Genomic DNA, 17,115 nt, shown 5'->3' on the forward strand with positions numbered 1-17,115 from the left:
GCACCCATATTTGAAACATTCCACAATGGCAGCCAAATTTCCTGACCTGTGGCCTCCTGCGGAGCAGCAGGTTGAAGGGAGTTAGGAGCTGGTTCCAGCTTGTTGCTCAGACTAGCACATATTTTCAGAAATAGTGTCACACTGCTCTCAACATGAGAGATTCCTCTGCTGCCTTGTTTCTGCTCCCACAAAAGGATGGCAGCTCTTTTTCCCAGGCCCAGGAAAGCCCTTTGGTCTGAGGAACATGAGCAGAAGGGCAGACATCACCCCATCCCCACACCATGTAACAGCCAGCCAGCCCAGGGCAGTCTCCAGGCCTGCAGCCATCCTGCCGCTGCCTCCAGTGTGATGCTGGCCCAAGCACTGACCAACTACAGGCGCAGCCGCTTGATATCCTCGCTGCGGAAGTCGATTCGAAGAGCCAGGACCTGCCGGACCTCAGCAGGGGTGAGGCGCCAGGTGAGCGGGCCAGAGTTGGGGCCCCAGTAATCCAGGATCTCCGTCACCTGGAGAAAGAGGAGAGCTAGAGGGGACAGCTGGGCACCAACTGCCCTCGCAGGTGAGTTCTAACTCCAGCTATGGTGATGGTATTTCTGCCACTAACCCCTGCAGGCAAACACTCATTGAGCACAGGGTAAATTTTCAAGCTTCTCCATGCCCCAAGGGATCTTATTTATGCTTGTATATATCTCAAGGGTGGGTGTCAAGAGGATAGGACCAGACTCTTCAGTGGTGCCCAACAACAGGATAAGGGGTAATGGGCACAGAGTGAAATTTGGGAAGTTCCATCTGAATATGAGGAGAAACTTCTTCACTCTGAGGGTGCCAGAGCCCTGGGACCAGAGAGGCTGTGGAGTCTCCTTCTCTGGAGACATTCAAAACCCGCCTGGACATGACCCTGTGCGATCTGCTCTGGTGAACCTGCTTTAGCAGGGGCTTTGACTAGATGATCTCCAGAGGTCCCTTCCAACCCCAACCAGCCTGTGATTCTGGGATTCTGTGACTTATAGGTGTGACAACATCTGGATGAGCCCAATAAATCCATGCGGAGTCCAGCTGGGCTTCCTGCAATCCCCCCCCAATAAAAGCAGGCAAAGCACAGCTCACCCTTTCCAGATTGAGGATGGTGGCCATCTGGGAAAGACGGGCAAACTTGTCACGGATAGTCCAGGTGGTGACCGTGGTGAGATAGGCTATGAGAGACCTCAGCTCCTTGTCAAACTGCAGCCCGCCAAGCTGTGGAGACCAAGGGAGCTCCATTAACTCTTCATGCAGGTCAAATGCACATTTAACACAAGTGACGGGGAGCAGACGGAGGTCTCTGAGAAGGAGGGTTCCAGTTAGACCATTTATTGCAGGTTAAACTGGGTTATGTTAGACTCACCTTAAAAGCCAGCCCCCTTATTGTTGCAAGCACAAAATGTACCTTCTCCCTGTGTGCACTAGTGCAAGGTGTCCCTGTGCTGGTGGCAGAGCTTCTCTGAGGGGAATATTTGCCCACGCCCCATCCCTTCACTGAGGGTTTCCTGCTGAAGGGTTTGCAGTCCAGTCAGACCACAGCATTTTGCTTACCCTGCTGAAGGTGGATTTGAGCAGCACTTTCTCCAGTTCGATGGCTATGAGACTGGTCATGAGACCAGTGAGGGTATCATAAATTACTGGAGACAGCCCAGCCTGGAAGCAGAAACCTGTGTCATTCTTGTCAGGAACAACTGAGCACAGCTCCACAAACCCCAACCCTATGAGAGCTTTCAACTGAAGATCCATCACTTGCGTGCTCAGCGAGTGGAAAGCACCGGCAAAAGCGATTCAGGTATATAGGGCCTGCAAGCAGGCTTTGAAAATTATAGGAAAAGGGGTGATTGTTCTCTTAGAGCCCTGCAAGGCACCGGGGGACATCTCTGTGTGCCGATCCCGAGCAGGGGAATAGTTAGGAGATGCTCCGTTGAGGTCTGTCAGGCTGCCATGTCCTCTCTCTCACCTTGAACTCTGTCATCTGCTGTTCCAGATTGACAATGAACTGCTGGACCCACGGATCGTTAGCTTCGTAGTCGCTGAACTCTTCCTGACATTGAAATACAAAAAAGGGTTGTTTATGCGGCCTGAAGAGCAGTAAATGGTAGAAGACAGGGACGGAGGACCCTCCTGGATCAGCACCGCACCCCTTCCTTTTTCTTGAGCTCCTCTCTAGCCAAATGCCCCTTTCCAGGCTCAGATGCAGAGCAAGTTCTGGGTATTTTGCTGTTGCTCTGTGCCAAGGAAATGAGGAGAACCAAAGGGAATGAGACAGTGGTTGCTCTGACTGTGCTGCTGGGCAGAGGATGGAGAGTATGGCAGTATGGCTGGAAGCAGAGAACACTGAGCCTCACCTCCTCGATGTTGTGGGAGACGGAGAGGAACAGGTTGATCCAGGGCTTCACCTGGGGTTTGATGGCTGTGCTGTTCAGCTCGTTGAGACCTTCCTGAGGGGGACAGGAAGAGGAGAAGAGAGTGACTGAGTACAGTGAACATCCAACAACGCACAAACCCTGACAGTCAGGCTATTGTCATGCTGCCTCACACCCTCACTGCAAGCTGGGGATACCGACCCACAGACTTGTACAAGACGCTGAACCCACAAGTCCCGGATCCCACATTCCTCTGGCGCTGGAGAGCTCTGAGTAACCACGATGACCAGAAGAGGAAGGATGTTGGCCCAGAAGCTGCCATTGCACTGACTTGCAGCCTGATCTGAAGGGTTGGTGCTTCCCCTGCCTGCAGCTACAGAGGTTTCCTGGCAGGAGAGAGGCGTTCGGTTCACATCCCACCAGGGAAGGAATGGATGCAAACACCAGCCAGGACACTGTGATTGGACTCAGCTGATGCCTCCCACCTCCAGTGCAGCTTAGCTCAGTAGGAGAAGCTAAAAAGAGGATAAAAGCTGTAACCACAGTTAGTTCCCTGAATTAATCATAACCCCAGCACACGCCATCTACCCCGAGCAGCAGGTTGTCGGTGAAGTCTGTTCTGTCCACTTCGATGCTAGAGAGCTCTCTGAAAGCCCTCTCCTGCCAACCACCCCCGTTCAGCTCAGCAAGATGTCAAGAAAGCTCCCTCAGCATGGAACTATTCAGGTACCAATACTGCCTGACATTTGATGAAAGCTCTTAACTAAAACTGGCATTTCTGAGCAGGCGCTGCTGGCAATTGCCCTTTCCAAGGCAAATTCAATGCGTGTGTGACTCAAGCAGTGCAGGAGCTTGCTGCTCAGATTCTTGATTGCTTTGCAGCCAGTTTTAATTCTGCACTAGCGCTAGACTGACGTTTTACTCCTTACTGATGAGCTCTTTGGTTTCGATACTGACCACAAGCCTCAAGAGAGTTTTCTGGCAATATTGGTCTGAAGGCATCTGGCTGCAGTGAACCGCAAAGCCAAACAAAAAATGGTCTGGCCCTTCTGTGAAGTGCAAAGCTGACAGCAAACAAAATATTCTGTTTTGCTGTTTCTTTCCACAGGAGACAGCAGGTCTTCCTGCTCCTGCTCGTGCCAGAGACCACTGAAATTTTAGGGTGACAGGCCCCAGCGTGCCACATGAGACAGTGGATTTAGCCAGAGAGCCTCTCCCCCATGTCGGGGAGTATTTCTGTCCGGGAAAATAGGAGACACCTGAGAGAAGAGCAGCTGCTTTGCGATCAACAGCCCATCTGCAGCGTTACCTAGTGAGGCTCTGGACAACTCAACAGCATGCTGTGCCACAAGGGAGAATGGAGGAGATGGAAATGCTGTTCATATTTCTTTCTCCTGAAAATGCTGAATGAACTATGACTCTGTGCTGAGTGAGGACAAACAGAGCAACATTCCTTTTGGCTCTGCAGCTGCTTCCAGTGCTTTTTATGCAGCTGCCAGCTGGTGCGGCTGTGCAGATGGGCTGGATCTGTTTCCATGCCTCAAAGGTGACTGATTTGCTCCCTCCTGTTTCCATACCCAGATGTGGCCCAGGCCTTGGGCTGAAATGATTCCTGCCTGAGCTCACCCTGCAGACACCAGTGCTGGAAGACAAGAGCAACTCAGCAAGACGCTCACCTGCAGCAGGTCCCGAAATTTGTTGGAGATGGCAGCCATGTCAGCGAGGCAGCTATCAATCTTGGCCTGTGCTTGCTCACCCCCGAAGCCTTGGCTAAGCAGTTTGCTGCAGTCACTCTGCAGGAAAAAGATCCATGAGCAAGTTGCACGTTAATAACCTGGGCAGTTTCTACCCCTTCATGTTGCTAAGCTCTGGCTGCCCACCAGCACGCTCGCAGGCACCAAGCTCTTGCCCCTGTGAAGGTGGAGGCTGTGGGCTCCAGCTGGCGACAGGACAGCAAGAAAGGCAGCCAGGGGGCCTGTCTATCCAGCCCAGCACGGGAGAACCACAACCGTGCAACAATGCACATTTTATTCTACTTGCTGCTGGAGGAACCGGTATTTCCAGCTAGAGCAGGTTCTGCTACTCATGTATCAGCTGGAGATTGCTCTGCAAGCTCAAAATTGCCTTCCTAAAGCTGGAGGGCAAAGATCTCAGGAATCTCAGCAGAGCGTCCAGGTGGTTTACTTGACTCACCTCCAAGGGGGAGGATATTACAAATTTGATTAAGGAAGAAACCAGTAAATAATCCAGAACACACCTCCAGTGTCTTCTTTAGGGTCATGATGTTTTCACTGCAGACTTCCACATTGTTTAATGTCACCTGGAAAAAACAAACAAACAATAAAACAAACTCAAGTAGAATTCATTGGAATTTCCTAGCAGCTCAGCCCTCAAGTCCTTATGTTTTCCCCATGTATGTCACACTATAGGCTGAAAAGCAAATATTTAAGTGCACAAAGGTGCTACTGTATGATTAAAGTACTGCAGATTCATGGAGCTGCGCAAAGCCAAACTACTGTAATGAAGCATGTGTGCTGAACCTGCAGCTAGTACAAAGTCTGAGTTCACTCCACTTCTTTTTCTCATCATTGTGTTCACAATGTTGCAGCAAAACTCCACTTGTAAGGTGACTGGTAGAAGATAGGACATACCCCCAGCTTTTTGTGACAGAGAATGAAGAACAGTGCAGGAGCAGCCAGAGGTGATGGTTCATACACTGTGTCCAGAGAAGGAGGGGAGGCAGGAGCCATGTCTAGGCGGGAGGAATCAGCACCCCCTCCTGGCAGATGAGTATCTGTTCTTCACCGAACAGGCTGTTCTCTACCTGCTGAAGCTGAACTAAATGCAGTATAAGGTTGGGGTTTGTGCAGACAGGGAAATGAGGCAAGCTGACAGGTGAGTGAGGAATTCCAGTGGGTGAACTGACATTTTGACTCTGCTTCAAGAAATGCAGAAACCTGTAACCAATAATTTAATGAAATGGAAGAGTTTGGTCCCTCCTGCTCCCTTTGTTGTCTTCTCTCCTTGTACAGCGAAAGTCCCGAAGACCCTCTCCAGCATTGGGTGTTCACAGCAACTTCCAGAGAGGGAGACAAGCCAGGGTGATCCAGCCCCTCTCCAGGCCTCTCAGATCCAAATCTGCTCTCCCAGTGAGATCTTTTCCACAATGCAAAGTCTATGCAGCATCCCACCATGGGGAAGGATGTGTTATGTTGCAGACAACAGCAATGACAGCCCTTCAAATGCTCTCCAAGGAGTCTCTAATGCTCGCTGCCATGTTCTGGCCTGTTCAAGCATGCAGGGAGTTCCAGTGCTGCTCTTCAGAGAAGGCAACAGGAGGATTTTGCAGGCCAAGCTGAGCAGACAACCCTGGTCTAATGGAAACACTCCGATCTGGTAAGCAAGCGTGAAGGAGCTCTGAGCTTGGGCCAGGAAACTTTCTCATCTAGAGGAAGGTGTGGATGAGACACTCTCCCACCACTTTTGTGCAGCACCTGTGAAGAACAGGATTGACGGGCGCCTCAAAAGAGCACAGATCCTTCCCAGCCCAGAGGGAATCATCATCACAGCAGCCTAAGAGGCAGTCATAGGATTGTACTTGGACAAGGATGTTGTGGAAGCCCTACAAACATGAGGTGAGGCAGAAGCACCTACCAGACATCCAAACCCAAGCCACCCACCACACCTGAACAGGTTTTCAGGTTCTCTGAACATGTGATGGTCACACCAATCCTGTTCCCAAGAGCTCCCCATTGTCTTTCCCCTCACCCCAACTCATTCTACACCAGAACAGCCACCAAACCCACCAGAAAGGACTGCTTGGCCTCATCGGTGCTTTCAATGCCTTTGGTATCGAACTTGCCCTGCTGCAGGCTGCTGTGCATGATGTTCACGGCACTGGTCACCCCTCTCTGGAAGTCCTGGAAGGTTGTGGCTGGAAAGCCCTGCTTCAGCTTGTTGTATAGAACCTCCCTGTGGGGCAAGCAGAACATATCAGGGCTTAGAGTGAATACTGCAGGTCACAGCAAAGTTGCGCCTTGTGACAAGCAACAGCACTCTGGCTGAGCTGTGACCTGAACAAGGTAAGTGGAATTTCATGGGCAGAGAAGAGGGCAAGCAAATATTTCCTGACAGCATCTAAAGGACAAAGGCTGAAAGAAAAACACAACCACCCAGTTTCTGAGCTTTCCCAAAAAATCCTGCCTGCAGCTGTCTGCTGTCTTCAGCCACAGTCCCTCACTTCCATGTTGGGATGAAAAACAGCAACAAGACAATTTCTGTAGGTGCGCCCCAAGTTCAAGTCACAACAGAACTAAGCAATCTCATAGGCAACCCACACAACTAGGGGTGAGGGTGTACCATCAAGCAGGGTGGAAGTCCAATGCTATATGATGACTCAGTCTCAGGGAGTTTGGGCCACAAAATTGCTTTTTCTTTTTTCTGTCTGTCATACAGGTGACCACTACTACTGCAGAGAAAAGAACACCTGCCTCCAGCCTCTCATCTGCGGCTGCCTCCTGCAAGCATCTTCCACGGAGATGAGAAACCAGAAGTTCAAAGATGGAGAGCAGAAGGAAGAGCATCTGAGAGCAAACACTGTTTGCAGAACAAGAGGTGGAGGCAAGTTACAATGAACCTGGAGTATTTTCATTACCTGAAGTCAGACTCCAGCTCAGTGGTGGAGTGGTTGATCATGGCACAGAGACAGTCAATGCTGGAGCTGGACAGAGCACGCCCAATGCACTTCTTCACTATATAAAACACGTCATCCACCATGCTGGAGGTGAGCTGGCCCTTCTCGTAGCTGTCCATGGCAACAGCCTGCAAAGAAATCTGTCTCAGCGCCCTGAGCTCAGTGAGTGAAGGTGCCCCCTCACACCATCCTTGGAGTCCCTTCCAACCCAGGACACTCTGTGATTCTAATTCTATGATTCTGTGAGACCAAACCGCCTGCCTGTCCCTTTCACCCTGAGCTGAACTTTACCACATGTGGGATGGCGTCACTCATCCCAGTTTTCAGTAGCCCACAAACCTGGAAGATCTGGCTCAACGGTAAGTTTGAAGTTGTAGTTCAGAAAAAAACACTTGATTCTCAAAGACAAGGGAAACAAAAGACCTTCCCGACAACAGCAGACTTGCCATGTACTCACGTCCCTCCCTAGGACACCCAGCAGAGGACTGGAGCAGATGCAGAGGTCTCGGCTGCTGGCAGAGAGCACAGGTGACTGGCAGCAGCAGTCTGAGCCCTACCTTGTTGACGGTTTCCCTCATGAAGTATTCCTCCATGGTGATGTAGTAGCCAATGAGCTCTTGCATGGTGCGGCTCAGCAGACAGTTATTGAGGAGCTTGTCCAGGTATATTTGATGCTCTACAAACAAACAAAAAGAGAACCATCAGGAGGGACCAAGTGCCAGAAAGCAGTTCCACCTAACCCACTTGCTGCCTGTCTCAAGGACATCAACAGACACATGCCTGCAAAGCCCAGCCTTGGAATAATCACAGGTCTTGATTATGGAGCTCAAAGATCTGAGTCTGTTTCCTCTGTGACACCCACCTTTAGGATCTGTGCCAGAAGCCTGTTCCTTTCTTTGGGGACCTTGTTTATTATGTTCTGCAGTCATTCCTAAGGTTGGTTTCCCTATTAGAGGGAACAACTTGATCTGTTGGGACTAGAACACTGAACAAGGAATATTCTTGCACCAGTCATATCAACTGCTGGTCAAGACCCTTTCTGAGAAGTTTACCCTTCTATGTGTCTTCCTGCCCAGTTATACGTTTCCTGAGTGTGGCTTTCTCACACAGGCATCTGACGTGGCAGCCACAAAGGCTTTTTCCTAACAGAGCTGTAGTCATGAACTGCACAGCTTTCCAAGAGGCACTAAGATGTATCAGAGTTTGAACAACCTCGGTGCAGAGGACCGTTACGGTAGAACTTTGTCAACAAGCCAGCACTGCAAACAGATGTGGGAAGGCCAGGCTGCACAATCCTCTTCCACAGAGTGTTCCCAAAGTGTCTTTGCAGATTCTGTGTCATTCTGCCACTAACTCAGATATATTTCCACTTCTGGCTGCAAGGAGCAGAACATCTGAAAGTATTGGTATTCAAGGTGTTACCTTGCTTTACCTCCTCTGAGGCCATGGAGTCTCCCACCTCAAAATCGGATATTATTCGTCTCTTGATGAACCTCAAGTACAGCTCACTACGGGCATTCATCAGGGTGACTTCTGTTAAAATAGGGTCAAGTTCCCTGGAAGGGACATAGCACAAATCAAGGTGGCAAAACTACAAAAGGAGAGGCAGTAATTTACCTCATTTAAGTACTGTTTTCTCTGTTCTCTTACTATGAGATCTCAACTGCCCCTTTCCATCTGTGCCAGTGAGTGGCAAAGGTCAGCAGAATAACTGGTATGTGTAAAGAATGAACACACAATCAAAACATCATGAATAAATCATTACAGAGAAGCTTCTTTTTTCCTCATGGATGTGAGAACAACCACATTAAAATCCCAGCAGTGAGGACTGAAAGACTCTAAGCAACTTGATATAACATCAGAATTAGCCCTGTTTTGAGTGGGAGGTTGGACTAGAGACCTGCTGCAGTCCTCAGCTTTGCTATGATTCTGTGAATCCTACAGGGCCAATGTTAGGAATCCCAGGTCCCTGCCACCTCCATATTTGTGCTCATGAGCACAGATTCATTTGTTTCTCTGAAAACTATGAAGAATCTGTTTAAGCCAAACAACTCGGGAAATGTGAGACCAAAAAATCATGTGACAATACAGAACACAGCGTTCAGATCAGAGGTGACCATGAAAAAAAAGACTGCCAGATAAGTGTCTTTTTCACCAGCGTGCACAAAAGAACTTACAAATCCTGCTGAAAGCCTCGCAACACTCAAGTGGGACAAGGAACCATTACTCGTTATTTTCCAGATGAAAAAGCAGAAGTTCAGAAAACATGGGATGCATGCACAGTTACTCAGCGCAAATGGTAAGTGGATCTTAATATTTCTGCTGAAATAATTAGTCACACAGGCTCACAGGCAGATGTTGCTCAAGGAACAGTAAGTTTTCTTTAAAGGCATGTTTAGAAGTCATGCAATGCCAGAAGCGCTGGGTGCACTTTCAAATGGCCTTACTTTAGGGCTATATCAATACTTAAGATAAAAAGGAGGGAGACTGAAAGCACTTGGGCTCATTAGCAAGAAACTGATGTTACAGAGTTGCTGTGGCAGCAGTACAGATTAAATAGGACCCAAAGATTTATTCCTCATTCTGTCACAAATTATCTGACCAGGGAGCTGCTCCATTTTGTGGGCTCTGAAGACCATACTCTGACTATCAAAAGCTGGGCACAAGCAATTAAAGTCTCAGTCCTCTGTGTGCAGTGATACTGCCAGCACTCCAGCAATGTTTAGAGCCAAAGCTTAAAGTAATGAGTAAGCAAAATAAACCACCACCACAGGAGCTGCCTTTACATAAGGGCAATGAAGGGCACCTAACAATTGGATTTTATGCTTTAGTAGTCACAAACCATCTGGAAGACCAGGAGAGTTATCTAAATGCTAAGTAGTGTTAATAACAGCTCAAGAGTGGAAGGTTAGAGAGCAAAAAGAGGTTTTGTTTATACCTTGGTTCAATCTTCTCTGCAGAAGAACTTCTCATCATGCTATTCTGAACTTGCTGAAACTGCAGTCACCAGAAAAAAAACAGGAGAGTCATCAAAGTCTTTGTTGATGACTTGGAGTTAACAGTCGCTTCCTGTGCTGTAGCTTAAGGAGGTGCTTAGGGGGCGGGGGGTGACAGGAATGCTTTGCAGGAAGCACAGAGAGAGGGTCACCCCTTCCTCCAAGGCAGAGCTCAGCTTGGCAGTCACAGCTGCCTGACATCGAACTGACAGCACCTTCAGACCCACAGAACCTTGTGCCCAGGGTCCATTTACCATCCTCCCACTGAATCCTTCTCCACAACAGAAGGGAGAGCTGCAGGCTGGACCCCCTCAGCCATCAGTGCAATATTTCTCTCAATACACAAGGTCACATGTTGCCACCTCTACAGCAGTTGGAGCCCCAGGGAGCTGGACGAAGGCAGCAGCTGCCTGCATCAGGCAGCGTGACACTCCTCTTACCTGCCTGTGATAATCCCTCTCTTTGATGAATTTGTCCACCACTTTCTCCACCTGCTGGTCGCACTCCACTTGCAGGTGCTTGATGAGGGTGTACAGCCTCCCTGGCCCATAGTAGGTCTCCACAATAGGCTGGTGAGTCTCTACAACACGAGCAATCCCTGCAGGGAGAGGGGAAGCACAAGAGAGAGACTCAAGCAGAAATTCCCATCCAGTCTGGACCAAGGGCAGAGCTACACAGGTCCACAGGACCTAACAAGGGATTGTTCACTCTACACATGAACAGTTTAGACTCTCCAGACACTCTGTGGTGCCTCACTGAAGGTCTGTTGTTATCACCCCTTGTTGCATGGCACCTTCTCTCTGCATATGACACCTTCCATCCTCTCTGCTGTTTACTGCAAGGCTCCTGGAGTAGAACCCACCTCTCTTCCTGAAGAGAGTTCCTGCCATGCCATGTGTCCCAGCTGCCCCAGAACCAGCAAGATACAAGCTATGAAGCTTCCACGGGAGAAAGCCACATGAGTCAAACCTGGCAGCTGACATAACTGCCATCCAAATTCACTCTCAGGTTTCAGCACCTACCAGGTTACAGGAGAAGAGCAGCGCTAGGAACATCAGCCTAGGGAAAGTTCTGCTCTTATCTGTCACGCTAGATGCCCAAGAGAGTAAGTGCGAGCGAAGGCAGGACCTCCTTGGAGAAAAAACTCATCTCCAAGGACGTTATCTATCCAAGATTGCTTTCTTCTCAAACTCTCTGCTCCAAGAGTTAGTAACACTCCCCCTCTTTTGATGCACCTGCCAAGAAAGCCTCAGCAGCTCTAAGGACCTTCAATAGCAGCAAGGGTGCCAGGCTGGGAGAGTGACTTGGCAGTGGTGCAGCCTGGAATTATAGCAGATTTAACAGAGAAAGCAGTTAATCACCGTGGAATCTCAATTACTGCCTTTGGCGACATTCCCACAGAGCATTCATATTCCCTTCCCTCCCTGCTTTCAAGCTGCCATGGTCCTCCTTGAAGAACTAGGCCTGGAGGCATCAACAGCTGCTCAGTCTGAAGGGATTCAATTTGTCTGGAAAGCTGCTTGTCTGAAGAAACCTTCAGGGAACACTCATTTGTTTTGAGGACACAGAAAACAGGAAGAGTCTCAGTCCTGGAGGAAGCCAACAAATCCTTTGCAAATCTATTTCATACCTGCACAAGCTGCACATAGAAAAGCTTGCTTATGTAATGCCCTCTCCTGGCCACGAAAAAAGCCTGCTAGTTGTGTCCCTGTCCCTCTAACATGACACTCTCACAGCTCAAAAGGAAGGGAGGCGTTTTGTGATCTCCTGGAGCTAAAATTAGAAGCATTTAAATTGATGGACAATCCCATCATGGTCTATTTTCAATCCATCAGCAAAGAGGAAAGGAAGATCACCTTCGAAGAGAAGTGTCAAGGTGTCCGCAAAGATGACAGCAGCTCGACGGTCACTCAAGTCTGTCCCCATCACCAGCTGCAGGTTCTCCTCTGCTTTGTTGGCGACCTACATGACAAGAGGACCTGTGAGGTGGTAATGCTCATAGGTATCCTTCATCCCATAGGTGCAGCTCTGTCCCCTGCCCTGTAGAGCTTTTGCTGGCTCTCCCATTGCAAGAACTATTGCTGTTGTTCCTCCTTTGGATAGGGATCCCTTCCCTCTCTTGTGAAAAACTCAAGGATCAAGGAAAGACAGAAACTTGTTCTTCTCTTTCCAGACTCCCTCGTATGATCTTTAAGCACAATGAGCAAAGCACAGGAGGAGAAGCCAGGCAGCCAGCGGGGTCTGTATTCACACAACAGAAAGACCATCCCAGGGTATAAAAAACAGGGAAAGAGACAAACTAAGGCCAGTGCTGGTTTCTAAAGTCACTGAGCCAGAGCCAAGATCTCCCTCTGCAATATCTGTTGACAGAGCCAGGGTTTTGCCTTCCCCTAGGAGACCAGACAGGTCCCAGGATGTTTCCCAGAAGCCATTACCTGCTTGCACAGGTACTCTGAGAACTTGCTCAGCCCCTCTTCATGTAAGCCCAGCAGAGGAAAGATCTTGAAGAACCGTTCCACCTGAGGCAGGTCTCCCTGCTTCATAGCTGCATCAAATTTCTCTGTGACAATGGTCTTCAGGCGCTGCTCTGCTTCCTGCAGGAGCTTCAGGTTGGCATCAATTATGCCCCCTGGTCAAAAGGGCAGAAAAGAAAGGGAAAAGTGACAGCGCAATGTTATTACTGTACCAAGGGCTACCTTTTCCCCAGCAGAGAGGAGATGCGAACATATCAAGGACATTTCTTTATTGATGGGGCAATTTACTCCTTCATTTCCACTTGGTAGCACACTGTAATGCTGTTACAGTTCTCCCAGACAGAGCCTTATCCCTCGCATCTTTTGTCCTGCACATTTTGTCCTTCACCTAGTCGGCACCTGAAATGCTTGTAAAGCCACATGCCAGGAACTCTCCTTTCAATTAATCATAATTCAAATGTAATAACACTTCAAAAACATTCATCTCTATGTCACTTTATAATATACTAAGATCTTTGGCTAGCACTGGATCTTGAAACCATGCAGCCCTCAGTTATCTTACTGGAACGGTGACTTACAAGCTTCTCCTCATGACCAGTACCCACCTTCCTTGCCCTGACGACTGAGCTCGATCACTGATTTGTCCAGAGACAGATAGCGATGGATATGAGCTGCTGCTTGTTCATAATCTTCATTTCGCAGGGCTGTCTGAACTCCATCCATGCAGAACTTCAGGTCAAGGATGTCATCAGCTCTCTGAATGGCCTGATAGAGTCGGTTCTGCAAGAAAGGCGACCGGTAAGACTTCCTGCTGTGGGCTGGAGCAGGGAACGAGAATTATGAGGAGAAGACAGCGTGGGGGTAAAAAGGAAGAAACAGACTGAAGTGATACTTCTCTGCATAATAAACAATTATGTAAGCAGAAACCCCAAAGTAGTTAAAAAGTCATAAGACCAATGACTCTGAAAGATGAACAGCAAAGCTTGGATTGAACACAGAGGCCACTTTAACAAACAGGCAGAGACCAGAGACACAACCACACAGCATCTGTTTTGATTTAAGCAGTGGTGCTGGCTGCTGGGACTTGACGTCCCTCAGTCTATCTCTGTACAAAGAGTATTCCTGACCACTCCTGGGTGACAATGATGACCTCCACTGTCCTCAGCACTGCAATAGTTGCCAAACGAGTGCTCACGAAGACTAATCCCAGCTTATTCACCATGTTCCACCAGGAGCTGTGTGGACAGACGGGGATGCTAGAGAACCAACTGCTATATAGACAATCATATGCATTATTTACACTTGTATCTTACAATATCCAGGAGCCCAGAAAGATTCTATCACCGTACAACACTAGAAAATGCTAAAACAAGAAATGGAGCAGTTTCCAGCCCACCTGTCCACTGAAGAAAAGAGCACATTTCTCTGTTGTGCTGTGCACACACGAGCAGACGGAATACGGATTCATGGTGACAAATCCCAAATGCCCCTCGGTCCGGTTACCTTGGCTAGGTCAAGCTGGCGGACTTTACTGCTGACGTTCTCGGCCAGGTTACAGGTGAAGGTGATCATCCCTGCCAACTGCTGGGCATCCCCCTCGATGAGCTGTAAATTAGGGCTGGAAACAAAAGCGAACTGAACATGAGATGCAAATATTAAGGAGTCGGATAGTCTGCAACAGCAGGATGGCTCCTCCTGCAAACCCAATGGCTCCTGCCAGCAACAGTTATCTCTCATTTCATGCCTCTCCTACAGGAGCAAAGTATCAGAATCAAAAAGGTTGCTTTGGAATAGGCTGCACAGACGGACTAGTGACTTTCTGATGCCCACATAGGGTATGAACAAGCCACCAAGGCTTAAGGATACTCCCCACTTCCAAAGTGGAAGATGAAGTTTGTGAACCTGTGCTCCAAACTCCTACTAGACACGATGCCACTTACGATGATTTTCCAGGTTGCCTGTACAAGATCACCACAAAGAAGCAGTAATACTTGTCCATAACTGTAAACAGCCTGACAAAAGACATCTGATCCAAGCACTGAAGTTGAAACCTAGCAACATATGGGGTAAGACCTCCAAAGAACTGCTCCATCTACACCAAAATTAGTTAGTCACTGTGAGGGTGCAGCAGTTCCCTCTGTCAGTGCTGCTGGGAAGAACCAGGAGCCCAGGGATGAGGATCCAACTACTCCTCCCTACCACAAACTGATTTGAAGTCTGACATTTCCTGCGAATTAATGTGCTTCCCTCACAACACTGGAATAAATTTTCACATCGTGAGGTAAGCAGGGAGGTACTGAACAGCACACAGGAGCAGAAAGAATGGGAGAGGGTGGAGATCACTGACCCCATGCGATGAAGTGCAACCATCTTGTTCTCTATCGTGCTTTGCTGTTCCAGGAGGGTGTCTAGCTCTTCCTGCACGACTTTCTGAAAGAAAATGACAAAGGCAGTGTTGTGTGAGCTCAGGTCTCCTCCAGGCCATCAACTGGTTACAGATTCTACATCTAAGTCAAGCACATGCAGCCAGCAAGGTGTTAGTGCTTCTAAGAGTTCACATGACAATTAAATCCTTCCTGAGCTCTCGTTTTAATCCTTCAAATATTTCTATTCGTGCCATTTTGAAGCATCAGTTAGGCAAACCTCACCACGCAACTTTTAAGTCAGATAACCCACACACTCCTCCCCTGGCCGAGCTTTCAAGGCGTGAGGACCCTGAATCTGCAGACTGCTCTCAGCTGAGAGACACCAGCTCTGTGGACGCGGCACCATGCCCACCGGGCCCGGTCGAGCCCCTATTTGCTGTCACTGCAGAGCATCCCGACGACTAAGGAAGTCGCGACAGCGAGGCAGCCGCTGTCGGCACAGCAGAGGGCTGGAGGAGCGAGCGACCGCGGGGACCCACCGGAGGCCCCGCCCCCCCACACGCACCTCCTCCTCACACAACCGGCTATAGGCGGCCTCCAGGTCCGCCAAGTCGGTGAGCGACTGAATCTGTTCCATGGAGAGAGCGGAGGCGGCTGTCGAGCCGCCACCCTCCTCGCCCAGCGCCCTCGGACCTGGCGCTGTGGCCGCCGCCATCTTGCGATGGAGCTGACGCGGTGTCCGCCACCGTGAAGCCCATGGGGGCTGCCCGTCGCAGTGCCTAAACTCTTGCTGTCGCTCATCTTCGCCTGGAAGAGCGGGAGACTCGCGCTCCCACAACATGCTACACTAAGAGAGGCTGGATTTTTTTTTTTTCGGAGGTTCTTGGTCCGGGGAGCGGCTGCCATCTCCCCGCGATTAATCAGGCTCTGCTTCGTGCAACCTCCACTCCCTCAACGAACGACGCGCGCGCGCCAGGCCTCACAGAAGGCCCCAGCAAGGCGGGAGGGCAGCGCGCAGGCGCGGGGCTCATGGCGGAGCGGGTCGGTGGCGGGCCTGCTTAGGCAAGAGGAGCATCCGCCGCCATCCGCCTCCGTCCGCACGGTAAGGGCAGCTCCGCCGCGCCGCGCCCACCCGGTGGCGGCCCTTCGGCTGGGGGAGGCACGGTGTGGGCCGCCATTTTGGCGGGAGGAGGGGCGGCTGCCGCGGGGCCCTCGGGGTCTGACCTGTGAGGGGTGGTCGAGGGGTGGCATGCGGCCCCGCTCCCCGCAGGGCGTGAGGAGCTCGTCTAGGGTGCGGGGCGGTGCTGGGTTACGAGCCCTGCGGGGGCCTTGGCAAAGCTTGAGGCCGCTCCGGGCCTGTTCCCGCCGCCCGCAGCGCACGGCGGAACGAGCACGGCGGCCCGTGTGGATCTGGGGCTCCCTCTTGCCTTAGCCCCGGGGAAACGGGGCCACTCAGGCGCTCGCTCCGAGCCATTGTGGGTGGTTTGGCTCGCGTTAAATGGAAGGGCGAGGTCAGTGAGATGTAACGGCGCGGGGCACCTCTAGAGGGATTCCTGAACTTTGATTTCTGAAAAGCTAAAACCGTTAAGAGAAGTAACGGGGTGGCAGTGCTGACAGGATGGAGCTCAGGTCCTGGTTATCTGTGGGAGAGCTTTTTGCCTCTTGATGTTAGTAAATACCAAATAACTGTAGCTGGGTGGCAGTCAGTCTAGAGAACAAGTCTGATGGGGAGCGGCTGAAGAACTGGGGTGGTTTAGCCTGGAGAACAGGAGGCTGAGGGGAGACCTTATCGCTCTCTGCAACCACCTGAAAGGAGGTTGTAGCGTGGAGGGTGCTGGTCTCTTGTCCTGAGTAACAAGTGATAGGACAAGAGGAAACGGCCTCAAGTTGCACCAGGGGAGGTTTAGATTGGGTATTAGGAAAAAATTATTCCCAAAAGGGTTGTAGGGCATTGGAACAGGCTGCCCAGGGCAGTGGTGGAGTCACCATCCCTGGAGGGGTTTAAAAAACATGGAGATAAGGTTCTTAGGGACATGGTTTAGTTCCAGTGTTGGGTTAACAGTTGGAGTTGATGATCTTGAGGGTCTCTTCCAAGCAAAAGTCTATGGTTCAGTCTTCTAATGTAAAGTGATATGTGCAGACAAACCAGAGGGCAGTGGTTCTCTCTGTGTGCTATGGGAGGATTTATTTTATAAAGTA

The 17,115-nt window shown here is 50.1% G+C and overlaps 2 protein-coding genes across 2 annotated transcripts in view; one reads left to right on the top strand and one right to left on the bottom strand.

Annotated features, from left to right (window-relative positions):
* Positions 1-218: 218 nt before the first annotated feature.
* Positions 219-15,772, bottom strand: COG4 (component of oligomeric golgi complex 4). The gene is made up of 19 exons (XM_065848577.2): positions 15,482-15,772; positions 14,898-14,980; positions 14,054-14,168; positions 13,156-13,330; positions 12,512-12,705; positions 11,933-12,038; positions 10,517-10,674; positions 10,019-10,077; positions 8,503-8,636; positions 7,638-7,756; positions 7,042-7,208; positions 6,194-6,359; positions 4,645-4,707; positions 4,064-4,180; positions 2,370-2,462; positions 1,982-2,065; positions 1,573-1,674; positions 1,108-1,236; positions 219-506 (listed from the first exon to the last, which is right to left on the bottom strand). The coding sequence occupies exons 1-19, from the start codon at positions 15,755-15,757 to the stop codon at positions 372-374; spliced, it is 2,475 nt and encodes an 824-aa protein (XP_065704649.1). The 5' UTR covers positions 15,758-15,772; the 3' UTR covers positions 219-371.
* Positions 15,570-17,115, top strand: part of SF3B3 (splicing factor 3b subunit 3) — a 30,260-nt gene continuing 28,714 nt past the window's right edge. The window contains exon 1 of the mRNA XM_065848083.2: positions 15,570-16,018. The gene's annotated coding sequence lies outside the window, so the exon portion shown is untranslated. The remainder of the gene's footprint in view (positions 16,019-17,115) is intronic.

This window comes from Patagioenas fasciata, chromosome 13 (genome assembly GCF_037038585.1).
Source record: "Patagioenas fasciata isolate bPatFas1 chromosome 13, bPatFas1.hap1, whole genome shotgun sequence".
Lineage (NCBI taxonomy): Eukaryota > Metazoa > Chordata > Aves > Columbiformes > Columbidae > Patagioenas > Patagioenas fasciata.

Coding starts and splice junctions, on each gene's coding strand:
- COG4 (XM_065848577.2), bottom strand. CDS start 15,757: ATGTTGTGGGAGCGCGAGTCTCCCGCTCTTCCAGGCGAAGATGAGCGA. Junction 12,706..13,155: donor CAGTCGTCAGGGCAAGGAAG/GTGGGTACTGGT, acceptor CCTTTTGACCAG/GGGGCATAATTGATGCCAAC. Junction 6,360..7,041: donor GAGCTGGAGTCTGACTTCAG/GTAATGAAAATA, acceptor CTTGCCCCACAG/GGAGGTTCTATACAACAAGC.